The following is a 16,299-nucleotide window of genomic DNA, read 5'->3' on the forward strand; positions in this document are numbered from 1 at the left end:
GGATGAAACACACACTTTTTCAGTGGTCTTCAGAACTATTTGCTGACAACAGAAGAATGTAGCGACTTAGGACTCTTGGGTTCTATTCCAGGTTCTGGATGGGAGTATTTTCTTGTAATTGTAGACTCTTCTGCCCCTCGAGCCCCAGTCTGTCCTTCTCCCCATTTGCTGCTGCTGCCCACCACAACCTACTCACTTATTCCTATCCCCTTCCCCTTCTGCTGTGCCCCCACCCCCAAGGCTTTCGCCCACCATTTGGCTCCTTCCTTACCCTCCGATTTATGTACCCTCCTCCCCCTCTGTCCCTCCATCCCCATTTCTCACTATTCAGTGTGTGGAAATATGGGGTGCACAGCTTCTGCTCTCACCCTTGTGCATGTATTTGGGATGCAGGTAGCCTAGTGCAGGTGGGGTGAAAGTCTTTCTTCCCTGCATGGTTATGTTACTGTGACTCAAAATCTGCCCCATAATGTTCAGAATATATCATTCATTTTGCTTAATTATGCTGCAGACTCTGGAAAAGAAAATAACTGAGTGGAAGCTTCAAACTGGCAAACACAAGCACCAAATTTTAGCTGTAAAGGAAACAAATGAGCAAAAGAAGAAATCTCTGAAAAAAGCAACCAGAGCCCAGAAACAAAGAGCTGAATGTTTTGAAGCATCTGTTGAAAAACTAACTTCCAAAATTAGAAAGAGGGTAAGTGGCTGTGTTGATATAATCAAATGTTTTTTAAAATAATCAATTATTTAAAATAATAAGTGCAATCAAACATTAAGATTGCCTCATCATTGAAGAACAGTAATGACCGACTGAGCGTGCTGTACTCTGGACTGGTACCTTTTAATTTGTTCCACTTTAGAGAAGGGTAATTTAAAATCAGTGATCCAAAAGTAATTGCTAGATAAGATGCATGAACTTTAAGGTCAGAAGGGACCATCATAATCATCTAGTCTTCATTTTATTAAAAAAATTAAAACGTCAGTTTAGTGAATGACTTGGACCACGTGGTTGTACAATTTGTAAGTTTGCTCTAGGGGCTTTGGTCTCCCTTCAGTACGGTATATGCCAGTTAATATTACTGGGAGTCATGCACATTAATCCTTAAATATCATTGAGAAGCTTGTTCCCTTACATTCATAGGTGGGCCCCGATCCTGCAGTTTGAGCTGTGTGGATAGACACTGAAGTTAATGGGCACAAATGTCCACTCACACAGATCAGATTGCAGGATTGGGGTCTTGATGTCTTAGTACTCAGCTATTTTCTTTTTTCAAAAATGGATCCAGCAGGCAGCATTTCTTATAGATGCTCAAATCTCTCTTTGTAAGCTGTATGCTCTGAATTTTGTAGAGCTTTGAAAATGAAGTTAGAATCCTCTCATTCAGCTGTTGCTCGGACCTTGTTGAGGGCCTCTTGCTGCCTTTTTTTCACCAATGTTAAGAAATTTCAGAAGGCCAGGAGGATCAGAACTTTTTTGAGTGATCTTTCTGGAGCTGGTGGATTACAATTCTGAATGGAATCAGTTGTCCCATTAGAGTACATTCAAAACTTTGTCTCCTTTCATTGCATTTCCCAATAGGTGGGAATATGCTTTCATCATAACGTTACACCTTTTTAGACATACAATACATTTGCCTAGTTGATATATCAGGATCTAATTAAATTTTGCTTTGTTTCTTCTTTGTGGGCTTAATTTACCTTCAGACCATACGATGCAACTTGATTTTCTCATGATGACATTCAGTTGAACTGGACCTTTTAATAAATTAATTAATTAAAGTAATTTAATTGCCATTTGTCTAACTCCAATTTTTGTGTGTTCTCATAGTACTTTCCCTTTATTTTCCTATTGTGAGGTTTAAGCTGAAGGTTTTCGAAGCAGTTAATTTTAATGGAACATGTGTGGCTAACTCTTCACTGCTTTGAGAAGCTCTACTTTAACAGCCATTAAATAAACCACAAAATCCAATCTTTCTTCTTTTGTGTTTGAAACTCTCTTAGTTAGCTATTGTTTCTTTTTCACAACATTTTGATGTTGTGACTCAATTTCATTTTGGCATTTATTTTGATCTCTTATTTTAAAAAATGTCGTCATTCTTATGTCTCAGAGATTAGTACAGTCAAAATATTTATTTTAAGAAAACATTTTACCTCAAATTTTGAAGTCTTGCTGCAGTCTGCAGCTAGAAAACATTATGAATGCTTAATTGTGATTCAGTTCTAGGGACTCATAATTCTGTAGTTCAAGCTTATTTAACATATTTAAAAATTTATTTTAATTTCTCTTCTTGAGATTGCAAGCTTAAGTTTACATTATTTTATACTGCTGAGGTATGACTTAAGGTTGCTTTAAATTAAAATGCCTTTTGTGTTTAGGGAACTGTGCAAAATTAAAAAGCAGTTCTTATGTTACATGATCTATATTTTGTATATTCTCCAGGAAGTCAAATTGTCTGAAGTACTTTCAGCTTCCAGTGTCTGGAAAAATCATCATGAGAAGGCTGTAGAAGAAAAGACTAGGTTAGAGGTTCAAACTGAAACTCTGAAGAAGTAAGTTAAGCTATTGAAGCTTTTTGCAAATTAATAAGAAATCATATTAATTTCATATACAGGTTTTTCTATTTAAAATTCTAGGTAGAATTTAGAACTTGGAAATTGGTGCTCAGAATTAGATATTTCAACTATGGAACATATCTTAGCATTATAGTCTTCTCTCCATTGGATCACACAACTTCCATTATAACTAAAGAGTAACTCCTACTCATCAAGGAGTGTATTCTGTCCCCTACATCATTCCTGACTACAGGGGCTTACTGTGCTTGACACAGGGAACCCTCTCATCTGCCAGCAGTGGCTGCAATTACAGGCTATGAACTTGGGTTACACCTCACACGGGGAAAATTAGCTGAAGGCTCTGAGTAGTAACTGATACAACAGGAAAGGAGTACTTGTGGCACCTTAGAGACTAACCAATTTATTTGAGCATGAGCTTTCGTGAGGTTAGTCTCTAAGGTGCCACAAGTACTCCTTTTCTTTTTGCGAATACAGACTAACACGGCTGTTACTCTGAAACCTGATACAACAGGGATTCTCTTCTCCAGCCCCACTGTCAAAGCTTGCCTCCACAACAGCACAAAAGAACCCCCCCGTATAGACTCCTGGCTCTCTACTCTCAATTCTGCTGCAGTGAATCTGACCAGTTAGTTCCACTACGGAATGGGCCTTCCATACATGGAGATAGGGGTAGGATTTGCCACCAAATGTATACATGTGTGCCATTTTTATAACATTGTATTCCCTGTAATCACAGACAAAACAGAACTCCCTAAAATCTTAAAATATATAATAGAAAAAGGTTGAATAATTAAAAATGCCTTTTTCCTTGGCATATGGTAAGAAATATTCTTACACATTTTTATGGTTTGAACTACAGTTTGTATTTCCAATAGGTTTTTCATAAATATGTAAAATAAGACTAATGGCTGCTGCCTGTACTTTTTAGTTGGGTTTCATGCAGAATGTTTGTTTTGTCAAATAGCTGTTTAAAGAAGAATGTTCACATGTTTATAAGGGTCAAAATTAAGTTTACAGGTTTTGGTTTTTTAAGTCTCAGAAAACCTAATTTTCATGGAAAGCGTTCTCATTTTTTTTTTTAATTTCAAAGAAAAAGTTTCTTTCCTTAGAGTTAAACATTGCAGCAAAAACTATGGCACTATGCCAGGGAACGAGCACCAGAAAGTAAAACTCTCTGTGAACAGACGTGAATCTGATTAGACAATTTTCATTATCTAATTTGACTGTAGTACAAAAAGTAAATTGGCATAAATGGTGAAAAGTAAAGTAGAATCGGTTTACTTTTAATAGTTGAAGGTGGTATTCCTAACCTACATAAGACAATTTTTTAAGATGGCTTTTAATTTGACAGTCCCTTTTTAAATTCTGCATCATAATGTCTTGGACTGTAAATATATATAATCTGATATTTGTGCTGGAAGAGTGCCTGTGCATTCCATCTAATCAGCTTATTTACAATTGTTCTAACCCCATTTCACATCCTTTAATCTTATTATATCATTTATTGGAAAAGCTGAAGAACTTGCAACTTCTCCAGTTGCTCATTTGGGGTGTGTAAATATGTGGAGTTACTTTAATAAAAACAAAAAACCAAAAACCCACAAACTTTTCAATAACTGCTAGAGGAACATAATATGCAACTTAAATTTTAAAAAGTACTATATGCTAGTTGCTGTAAAAGTTCTTGATTTATTTAATAAAGGCAGATCACAAACCTTTTGGAGGACTTGAAAAAAATACAAGATTGTGGAAGAAATTCAAATGAAGAAATCCATGGAAAGCTTAATTCTATCAATTCAGAAAATGCAAATATTCGTCTTGAAAATGCAAAATTAAAGGTAGATTGTTATATCATTTCATTGTTCAGTATGAGAATAACACTGGATACCTGATGCATTTTAAAATAAAGAGTAACTAGATTTAATTCAGATGTTGTTATTCCTATACATTTTAAATATCTCGAGGCCTCCTTTAATAATCTGTGATACTTATACAGTACCTTCCATCCAAGGATCCCAAAGAGCTTTACAGGCATTAATGAACTAAACATCACAAGACCCATGTGAAGTAGGTATTATCCCCATTTTGAAGTTGGTGAAAATGAGACAATGATAGGTTAATACAGGAAATCTGTGGAAGAGCTAGGAATAGGTCTTTGATCGGCCAGTCCTGTACCTTACCACACTACCTTGTGTCCTTTTCATTATCATTATCTGTATGATTACGTAACTAACAATTACCCTTTTAACTTGAAACAAATTTTAACAATGTTCCAAACATGGGAACTGCGTTCACTTTTAATAACTAGTTTCAAATTAAGTTAAGGAGGTTTCAAACTTGCTTGGCGCAATTTGATAGAGTCTCTCGGACTTTCCTTTGCTGGTTTTGCTCCTACCTATCCTGCTGTTCTTTTTCTGTGGCTCATATTATTGATTCTGGATATCTCCATTGTGGGCTTTTCCTGTAAACCAAAGCTTTACACACTGAAAAACCAATCACTGGGGCTTGTGGGTGGCCACCTTTCATCCCACTCCTCCAAAGATTATATTCACAATTATTATTTAATTGTTAATTACATCAAAAGGTGCCTAGTTCATATGTCATTTGATCTACAAATACTGCAATCCAGTTTGTAACAAGAAAGCTTCTTTACCATTCAAGTAATTTTATTGCTGCATACATAGTTCAAATGGCATTTGACTTTCTGTGTGAAATTCCCAAATAGTAAGTCTCGAGAGATCTAATTAAAAACAAGATTTATTAAGAGTGTAGAGAGAAGATCAGCTCTGAATAAAATAGTATACATAATATCTGGTTTATGTTTAGTTACAATAAAAGTTTAAAAAAAAACCTAAACATGTCTAGAAAGTACTCTTTCCTTTTGTCCTTCTAGCCTTTCACAGTATGCCTACACTTGGAATTGGAGCTTGGGGGACTAATTTCCAGCTCAAGAAGAAATACTCATGCTAGCTCTGATCAAGCTACCATGATAAAACTAGAGTATAGCCATGAGCAGCGGAGGGCCTAGCTGCCACAAGTACGGTCCCATCCAAGACCCCAGACATATATTCGGGGCTGCTAGACCGTCCGACTGCTTGTGCTACATTCTGTTTTTAGCATGGTAGCTTGATCAGAACTAGTGCGAGTATTTCTCCTCCAGTTGGGAATCACACTCCTAGCTTGAAGTGTAGACGTACATTGAGAATCACATTCTCTGGTTTCAAGTACCTCCCTGCTTCCCTTTCAGATCCCAGTACTTTAATGTTGAAAGTGGTCACAGACTATAAAGAAAAGGAGTACTAGTGGCACCTTAGAGACTAACCAGTTTATTTGAGCATAAGCTTTCGTGTAGCTCAAATAAATTGGTTAGTCTCTAAGGTGCCACTAGTACTCCTTTTCTTTTTGCGAATACAGACTAACATGGCTGCTACTCTGAAACAGACTATAAAGATGTTCCAGAATTCATCATCACATCAGACCTGCTGGTCAAGGTTACATAGGCAATACAACAATATATTGTTTGATCAGGTGTACTATCTGGGGGAAGTGAAACAGTTTCTGTTTTCTGTATAGTGACTATTATCCCCTATAGTCCTTAAAATCCAATAGCCCTTCCAACTTGGAAAATAAATCCAAGATTTCCTTTTTTTAACCAAGGCTGTCAAATGCCTCTTTGATTTTGCCTACTTCTTAGTCAGCCAGAGAATCAAGCTGATTGAATATTGGTTTGCCCTAACTAGAGTTAAACTCACACTCAGTCTGTCTTTAAAATGACAGGATTTACATCTTTTGTGTAGTATTTCTATTCTGGATCAAATATGAAAGAAAGTTGACAGATTTAAATGAATTTGTCACAGTTACTTACCATGCAAAATAACAAAATATGATCATGTACAACTAAATACCAGTAGTTTAATGGCTAGTCATATAATAGTGCTGATGGTGCTTTGATTTCTTAATTCTTCATTATCAGAAAAAAAGTGTATTGCCTATAACAAGAATAAAATATTTATTTTCTGTATATTTTAATCTAGGCTTTACTTGCTGCTTTGGAAGACAACACTGTTTCGGCTGAAGCTGAACTCTTAAACCTGCAAGAAAAAGTAAAGCAGCAGGAAAATCTTGCTGAACAGTATAAAACTCAGGTGACTAATGGACCTGGAGGCTTAAGTATCAGTTTTATGTCTACATGCAGTTTTGAGATAATGATGAGGATCTTAATTGAGAGACATGGTGATAAGGTTATATCTTTTACTGGACCATCTTCAGCTGGTGAAAGAGACAAGCTTTTGAGCTACATAGAGGTCTTCCTCAGGTCTGGGAAAGGTACTCAGAGTGTCACAGCTAAATATGAGGTTGAACAGTTTAGCATAAGTAGTTAGCACATATTCTAAGGGACCATTCCAGGTGAAGTTACCTATTAACATCCCTGTAGTCATAGTACAAAAAAGGGGTGAGGGGGTTAGTGGGTTACAGATTCATGTCTTTAGTAAGATCATGATTTTTAGGCCTTGTCTACGCTACAAAGCTTTGTCAACAAAAGTTAAGCTGCTTTAATTAAAAACACTGTTGCATGTCCACACTGTGCTCCTTGTGTCGACAGAGTGCATCCACGCTAGCATCTGTTGCATCGATACAGAGAGCAGGCCACTGTGGTAGCTATCCCAATGTGCAGCTGGCCACAGGATGCTTTGGGAAGAGTTTGCAATGCCTCATGGGGCAGGTACAGCATCACATGTTGCAGGTTTCTCAATCCCAACTCTCCATGGGCATCCTAGTAGATTATCAGCTGCTTTTCAACTGAAGTGGGGGGGCGAGGAGAGACAGGAAAGTGGTGTGTCCAGGGCAGGGAAGACAGCAGGCCAACCAACTGACCTATCCTGAGGCAGGGGAGGGGGACACGCCCCTCCACATCAGCCCCCGGCTCTGCTCTGCACAGCAGTCTGTCCCGAAGCAGCCCGCTCTGCCTGCCTATGGTTCTGTGATTCCCTCCGAGTTCTCTCACAGCCTCAGCTGCCGGGAGTGGCATCCTGAGCAGCTCTGTGAGCTCTCCATGCTGAGGAATGTCAAAGCAGCACAGCAGTCCCCACCCACCCTCCACTCCCTACAGCAGCAGTCTGCCTGCTGCTGTGTTCCTAGTGCAGGGCAGAACAGGAGCATGCCAAGTTAATGATTTGCTCTTTGTTCTCAGAGCAGAGCAGCATGTTCAGCTGTCCTGGAGCTTTGAAAGGGGAGGGGCACATGCCTTCAGAGCAGCAGAGATCAAAACAGTGAGCAGAGTGGTCACTGCAGGCATTGCAGGATACTGGTGGAAATCAGTTATGTCGACAAAACAAACGGCAGTGTCTACACTGACCTGACGCTTTGTCGCTTTAACTTTGCCACAAAAAGCTTTATGCCTCTCATCAAGGTGGTTTTATTTTGTCGGCAAAACAGGAGAGTTTTGCTGCCAAAAATAGCTCTGTAGTGTGTACACCTCCCCTGTTTTGTTGGCAAAAGGCAGTGTTTGCTGACAAAACTTTGTAGTGAAGACAGGGCTATAGTGTCTAGCAAAGTTAGGAATTTAAGCTCCTAGGCTCTCCTTTTGAAAGTGGTGTTCAAGTTTCCTTTGAGGATGAGGACTGATAGGTCAGATATATTGTTCACTCACAGGTGATATGGTATTTTTGTCTTTTATCATTTTCCTGTGTGAGTTCATTCGAGAATATAGCGATCGTCTGGTTTCACCCACATAGTTGTTACTGGGGCATTTAGTGCACTGGATGAGGTAAACCACATGTTGTGATAAGCATGTGTAGGACCCATGGATCTTTAAAGGTGTGTTGTAGGGGGTGTTGATCATGGTAGTAGTGGAGATAAGTCTGCAGGTTTTGCATCTGTTGTTCTGTCAGGATCTGGTGTCGCTTTGAGTTGCTGTTCTGGTCTGCGGGGAGGTTGCATCTGATGATGAGCTTGGAGAGGTTGGGGGTGGGTATTTGAAGGCCAGAAGAGGGGGTTCAGGTAAGAGGTTTTTTTTCAGGATGGGGTGCACATCGACTATGTATTGTAGCTGTTTGATGATACCCCTTATGGGTTCCAGTGTGGGGTGGTAGGTGACAACTAGGGGTGTGCTGTCAGAGGCGGGTGTATTTCTGCATTGATGCAGGTTCTCTCAGGGTATTTGGGTGGCCTGTTCCATGATGCGATCTACTTCTCTGGTGGAGTGTCCTTGTTCAGTGAAGGTGGTTTTGAGTGATTTAAGGTGTGTATCCTGGACTTTCTCCTTGGAGCATAGTCAATGGTATCTGAGTACCTGGCTGTAGTTAACAGATAAAACCTTGAAGAAATTTTTTTGGACAAATGCACCATGAAACCAATGATATACCTGAGATACATCAATGATATTTCAGATGACTTAAGTTCCCTCATAGATTTCAACCATGACTTCAGCAACCACCACCCACCCATTAAACTCGCTCTGGAACACTCCGATGCTAGCATCAACTTCCTGGACACAACGATCAGCTTCAACAATGGAACCCTAGAGACAATTATATACAAGAAACCCATGGATCACCACACTTACCTTCATAGATCCATTAATCACCCCAAACACACCAAGAAATCTGTTATCTAAAGCCAGGCACTCCGATACCACAGAATATGCTCCAAGGAGAAAGTCCAGGATACATACCTTAAAACACCCAAAACCACCGTCACCAAACAAGGACACTCCACCAGAGAAGTAGATCACATCATGGAATGGACCACCCAAATACCTGGAGAGAACCTGCTTCAGTACAGAAATGAAACCCACTCCAAATGCACACCCTTAGTTGTCACCTACCACCCAACACTGGAACCCATACAGGGTATCATCAAACTACTACACCTCTTACTTGATGAGGACCCCACCCTGAAAGAAATCTTTCGTGAACTCCCTCTTCTGGCCTTCAAATAATCTCTCCAAGCTCATCAGAAGCAAGATCCCCACAGACCAGGACAACTGGTAACAGTCCTGGGACTAGTGAGGCCACACTAGAGCAATGTTTTGGCAGCCTGTTTATATGGCATATGGATATTTTGTCTCAGTGCTAGGGAAATACCAACAAAGCCCATATTTTATAAATCTGTTTTAAGTTCCTTAGCAATTCCTTTGTAGTATGTGCCTTTGTTTATAGAGAGGAAATTTTAGCATGATGAAATCAGATATTTTATAGAATTCGGTGACAGCGTAAGGGCACACTTGACTGACATCCCTGACTCGTCATATTTTATAATTACTGGCCAGGAAGTAGTCCGTTTACAAACTCTAAACCCTGCCAACAGGCCTTGCCTATGGAGCAAAGAGCTACAATAAAATTTTTAGCCTGCTGTAAGAGACAAGAGGTAGTTCCTTAGCACATCCAGCCTTAAGTAGGTATTAGGGTCCAAACTAATGACCTTCAGAAATAGGCTACCATTAGTTGACACCCATTGTTTTGAGATGGAAGGGATTGGACAGCCAACTGCTCTCACACAACAGCTGCAGCTCGTTTTCCATGGTGAATAATGAGCCATTATATTACCAGTTAAATTTGGCGTTTTATATTCAGAGTTGCCCTTTCAAAATATTTGCTGTGAAGCGGGGTCTGTCACACTGCAGCAAATTTGAAAAAAGAAAACTTTAATACAAATATCATTTCCTGATGCCAGGAACTTAGTTTCCTCACTGCTTCTCTTGATTACATTTATTTCAGAAAAAACTTTCTCCCTCTCAGCCCAGCTTCTCCACTTACTTGCTGCTGCAGTGAAGCCATAATTTTGCTCTTCATCATAAGAATTTGTTACAGTGGAAATGATTGATGTAATTTTGACTTCACTGCAAAGATGAGATAGAGGAGAGATTGGAATACAAAGGGGGAAATTCCTTGTTGAAGCACATATATTTTTGATAAGTAACAGAAGTTGGAGGCATGGAAAACCTGTGAAACACATGCAAGGAGAATGGGTTTACCTTTAAGTATTCTGCAGTGTAAAAGCTCTTTTTAACTGAAATAGTATTTCTCTCTGTTAAATACATTACAAACAGATAGTTGCTTTCAGCAACCTGAAAGGGGGTTCCAAAGAGGCTGGATCTAGACTGTTCTCAGTGGTAGCAGATGACAGAACAAGGAGTAATGGTCTCAAGTTGCAGTGGAGGAGATTTGCGTTGGATATTAGGAAAAACTTTTTCACTAGGAGGGTGGTGAAACACTGGAATGTGTTACCTAGGGAGGTGGTGGAATCTCCTTCCTTAGATATTTTTAAGGTCAGGCTTGACAAAGCCCTGGCTGGGATGATTTAGTTGGAGATTGGTCCTGCTTTGAGCAGGGGGTTGGACTGGATGACCTCCTGAAGTCCCTTCCAACCCTGATATTTTATGATTCTATGATTTTAAACGTACAGCCCTTTTTTCACAGACAGAATTTTTCAGTCTGCAATAAGATCTCATCGCACCAAATCTAAATTATGGTAAATTAATGTTGAATATGTTTATACCAACAAGAAATAGAAATTCAGTTACTGCTGTCTAACTAAAAGCGTATACAATTTGATCATTTTAAAGGTGGTGGTCCATTGGCTTCAGCAGGAGCTTCTGGGTACTGTGCACCTTAGAAAGCCACACCAGATATTTAGGTGCCAAAAAATTTGTTTAGGAGCCTACATTTATGCACACAATTTTGAAAATGTTGGCCTTGACCCTTTAGAATCAGTCCAACTCCCACTGAAGTCAATGACAGGCAACATTCATTACACCAAGGATGAATTTGACCCCATGTATCTTAAATTGATGGAGAATCTTTGAAATTTGGAGACATGGACGTATGATCTCTTGAAATGGGTAGATCTATTCATATTTATGTCTCTATAACTTTTTGCATATGGCCTTTGGCCATAACAAAGCCTTTGAAATGAAAGATATAGGTGCTCATAAATCATATTAATTAACCACTTGTTGCCTTTTATTTACTGTATGTAATAAAGTAACTTTAAAGTGCAGTGAGCGTCAAGTGCCTGTGTAAATTCAAGTGAATTGTTTCAAAGATTGTGGGGATTTTTTCACGATAAGCACAGAGGCTTTTCATTAAAGTCTGTGTGTCTTAACATGAATATGTTAATACTATTTGGGCTTTGTTAGATGAGTTTTAATTGCAGGACAGAAAAGTTTGCCTATGGAAAAACTAACAACAATGCTTGAATTAATACAGAGGAACCTCATCTGAAAAGTAATTTGGTCTTGTTTGAGTCCCAGAAGACTACATTTGCCATTTACACATTTGGCTGACTTCATCAGGTTGACCAGGTGTCACACGGCAAGGAAGGAAAACTGCCGTTGTTGCGACTAGGGAGTGATGCAAGCGGCCTCAGGTGAATTAGTCAGATGACAGTCAAATAGGGTGGAGTCACAGTTTCTGCCTCTGCAAAGATATACGTTTGGGGCAACATAAAGTCAAAATAGGCTTTCTGTATCTGTACGAGTACAATACATGGCTTGGAATAAGGAGCAGTCTCCACAGTTGCTCAGCAGTTTGGGTGGTATTCAGTGTTTCTGCAGCCTACTCAGTTGTGAAGGCAATGATGAGGATAGAGAAAATGAATAAGTAAGTGCAGGTCAAGACAAAGTACCATTTAGGGAAATGAAAGGCTGTTGCTTGCCAGAAATGCTTCCAGCTTTAAGGAATGATGGAGTTGCATTTGCAAATACATGTAAAATATATTGTATCCTAGGTACAAAAATTACAAACAGAAGCAGAAGAACTGAAAGTCAGATATGAAAAAGTGTTAAATGAAAAGAAAATAATAGAAGCCAAAGATTTAGAGATAATTGAGGTAAGTAGTCCACTTTAATAAACAGTATAACATGGTTTCATGGTATTTTGTAGAACAGTGAACCTCAGACTGGCCTGGGAACCACTTGCTGGTGGTTGTAAGGTGCTGGCTTTCTTGTTTTCCAGGTACTAAATTTCATAAAAAGATGCCAAAAATATATTAAATACTTCACTAACACTACTTTTCCCTGTAAGCAATTGCTGTAATCACCACAGAGTGAGAATTGCAGAGCAGGAGCAGCAGTCGTACCCAGGACAGTGACTAGGGAGGAGGTGGTCCATAAGCTGCTCTCAATTAAGGTGTGGTCCACACTATAACCATTTGTGAACCCATCATAGAATGTTCAGATTGACTTGTTTGTTTGCTTTTAAATACTAATCAGTGGCCTAGCTTATTCCCATCCTTAAGAAAATCTGTGGAAGCTGGACAGGGAAGAAGGAAATTACTATAAGGTTTGCTTTGCTAAGCATCCTACAAATTCTTCCTTTTGGGGGGAGCAACATTCCCAGCTGTGCAGATACTATAGTTGTGCAGGAGACTAGATGACCTCTCGAGGTCCTTTCCAGTCCTATGATTCTACATAGATCTCTGGTATCTTCTACACTCTGCTTCCTCACTCCCCGTGACTCTTCCCTGGTTCATTGTTAGCCATGCTAGGCAGCAGAAGGTAGAGCCCTTCTGCTCCTCAGTTTCTGAATTAGTAAAATTGGGATAATCTTTACCTGATTATCTGTGACTGCATATAACTTAATTGCTATATGTTTGTGGATTTCCTTTATGGTAAATATTGTTGCCCCCTTTTTTTTTTTTTTACTGAGACACAGACAGGTGTTGGTTCCCCTGTAGGGCACCATGGTTTTAAAGATTAGGCCTGAGCCTCACAGTGACAAGTCCTAGGTTTTTATTCTGGTTCTGAAAATAACCTGCTGTGTGACCTTCAGCAAGTCACATTCTGTTCCAACCTTCATCTGTAAAATGGGGATATGGTATTTGCCTATCTCATAACTAAACAATGTTTGAAAAGTGTTGTATGTGGCTGTTGCAGCTGAGGAGGGCACTTGCCACTGCCTTCCAAAATTACACTATAATCCTCATGTTCAGAATGTCTCATCTAAAAAGCTTTTAGAGCTTTCACATGCCTCACTGTGAAAAAATTATGTTACACAATGTCCCAGTAAATCAGCATTTTAGGAATGCAATACACATACAATAAATTGTTGAAAAATTTCACATTACTTTTCATTAACATTTCATTACATTTCCAGTTTCACTGAGCCTTAACTAAAATATAGGGCTGGAGGGATGAGTTTGTGCCGTAATGTTAATTACATTTTTCATTATTATTTAGGGTGACCAGACCTCAAATGTGAAAAATCGGGACAGTGGGTGTGGGTAATAGGAGCCTATAAAAGAAAAAGACCCAAAAATCGGGACTGTCCCTATAAAATCAGGTCATCTGGTCATCCTATTATTATTGGAGGAATAACGTTGTGCAAAAATGTGTGTAGAATTTTAGATGTATTATGTATGTAACCATGTGGAAAACATTTGAAGATTTTTAACAATTAATTTATGGTTTTGCACCTACCTGTTTTCCCTTAATGCTACCGTGCAGGTGAGGAGCCAGATGCAGGCTCACTTGAAGGAGTTAGAACGTGTTCGTGACTTACTGAAAGTAGCTGAAGAGAGGCTGCAGGAGTATCAGGAAAACCTGTTGTCCTACAAAAGGAGCTATGCAGACAAATCAAAAACCATTAGGAAGCTACAGGTCCAGGTGCTTAAAGCATAACCATTTAATAGTAAAGTATCTAAACTATGGAAGAAAGTCTTGGGAGTAGTTTTGCCATCTGAGGGAACCCATATCAATGTTCTCTCAGCCACGTACTTGCTTAATACAACAAAAGTTCCTTGTGCAGCAATTGTGATGCTCTTTGTGATATGGTCTGCTTACATTTTTCTGTACGTTTAGAGAAATGAAATTGCAGCTTCATTCCCTAACCGAAAATTCTTATTTACTTTTGTGTTTAGATTTTAGAGCTTTCTGACAAAAAAAAAAAAAAAAACACCCTCTTCCCTTTTGAATAATTAGGTATGTTAAATGTGAATCCCCAGCTGAATCCCAGAAAGTTTTCCTTGTTAGTGTATTGTACAGTTCTAAAGGACTCCATTATATCTAATGGAGTAATTTCAATCTCTGGATTTTTTTCATGTAATGAAAATATTACATTTTTTAAAAATGATATTGTAATGTCTAATTCATAAGCTGGGCAATATTTGTTCAGGGAAATGACTATAAATCATAAACTTCAAAGCAGTAAATTATATCCTTTCTATTTTACAAGTTATATTGTATTTTACGTATAAATGTACTAAAAAGGACACTTCAGACTTCTAAAAAAGATGATTTCAAGTAATTTTTAGAGTTTTTTAATCACTGTTGTTTGTAGTACTAATTAAGGGCCTGAACATGTTTTTCCTCCTGTTTTTTATATACATTTCATTTTTCAAAGATTGTCTTTCTCTCCGTGTTCAGAATAAAAACTTACAGTTTTTTATTTTAAATTTAAATTTATGTGACAGACCATATATCTTTTTTGTGGACTAGAATAATCTGTGACAGCAGAGCTCTGGGAAGCGTTGGAATTAATGGGGAAAACCAGAAAAGGTCTCCTAAAACTTACTGACAGGTAGTCAGTGGCAGAACTTCCGATGACGCCATTAGAAACAGAATGAGGTCCCATGTGCTATTTTTATGGTCCCTATAAAAATACAAGCTCTGGATTTTATGTTAAATTTCTTGGAAAGGTCATCTTTATAGATCTAGAACCAGCTTCTGCTCTCACTTAAACCTGTCCAAGGCCTCAATTCGGGAAATCACTTAATCATGTGTTTAATTTTAAGTATGTGCTTAAAGTTAATCTAATGCTTCCATGCTTTCCTGAGTAGGGAGACTGTCCTGAATTGAGCCCTAAATGCAGAGGAACTCTGTCAGTGATGAGAATGAGGAGTACTTGTGGCACCTTCGAGACTAACAAATTTATTTGAACCTAAGCTTTCGTGGGCTAAAGCCCACTTCATCAGATGCATGCAGTGGAAAATACAGTAGGAAGATACAGATATAGATTTAACATGAAAAAATGGGGCTTGCCATACCAACTCTTAACGAGACCAATCGATTAAGGTGGGCTATTATCAGCAGGAGAAAAATAACTTTTGTAGTGATAATCAGGATGGCCCATTTCTAACAGTAGGCAAGAAGGTGTGAGTAACAGTAGAGGGAAAATTAGCACAGGGAAATAGTTTTTAGTTAGTGTAATGACTCATCTACTCCCAGTCTTTATTCAAGCCTAATTTAATGGTGTCCACCTTAATCGATTGGTCTCGTTAAGAGTTGGTATGGCAACCCCCATTTTTTCATGTGTTGTGTGTGTGTCTGTGTGTATATCATCTTCCTACTGTATCTTCCACTGCATGCATCTGATGACGTGGGCTTTAGCCCACGAAAGCTTATGCTCAAATAAATTTGTCAGTCTCTAAGGTGCCACAAGTACTTCTCGTTCTTTCTGCTGATACAGACTAACACGGCTACCACTCTGAAAGCTATCAGTGATGTTTCTCAAGGTTTTCACTGTGTTCCTGTGATCAGAATCTGATCACTAATTTGTCAACAAGACATTTAAATTCAAATCAGTATTTTTCTTCTATTAGATCTGGTTATAGTCTAATATATATAGTTAAAGTCTAGTATATATTTTTGCAAAGTTTATTGCTCTTTTCAAAATAAATGCTTTGGTGCTTTAAAAAATCCATCAGACAGCACTTCTAAGCTGCTCCTGCATAACAACAGTTGTACATGTAAGAAAATGGTAAGGAAACAAATATCATTTTCAAGCT

The 16,299-nt window shown here is 38.6% G+C and overlaps 1 protein-coding gene across 7 annotated transcripts in view; it reads left to right on the plus strand.

The window, feature by feature from the left end:
- ODF2L (outer dense fiber of sperm tails 2 like) overlaps positions 1-16,299 on the plus strand; it is a 52,552-nt gene that overhangs the window by 19,234 nt on the left and 17,019 nt on the right. For all 7 annotated transcript variants that reach the window (XM_048861396.2, XM_048861400.2, XM_048861405.2 and 4 more), the window contains 6 exons: positions 512-697; positions 2,441-2,550; positions 4,277-4,412; positions 6,609-6,719; positions 12,304-12,405; positions 14,021-14,179. In XM_048861396.2, the coding sequence (XP_048717353.1) occupies positions 512-697; positions 2,441-2,550; positions 4,277-4,412; positions 6,609-6,719; positions 12,304-12,405; positions 14,021-14,179 (804 nt within the window). The remainder of the gene's footprint in view (positions 1-511; positions 698-2,440; positions 2,551-4,276; positions 4,413-6,608; positions 6,720-12,303; positions 12,406-14,020; positions 14,180-16,299) is intronic.

The sequence above is a fragment of the Caretta caretta genome, chromosome 8 (assembly GCF_965140235.1).
Source record: "Caretta caretta isolate rCarCar2 chromosome 8, rCarCar1.hap1, whole genome shotgun sequence".
Classification (NCBI taxonomy): domain Eukaryota; kingdom Metazoa; phylum Chordata; order Testudines; family Cheloniidae; genus Caretta; species Caretta caretta.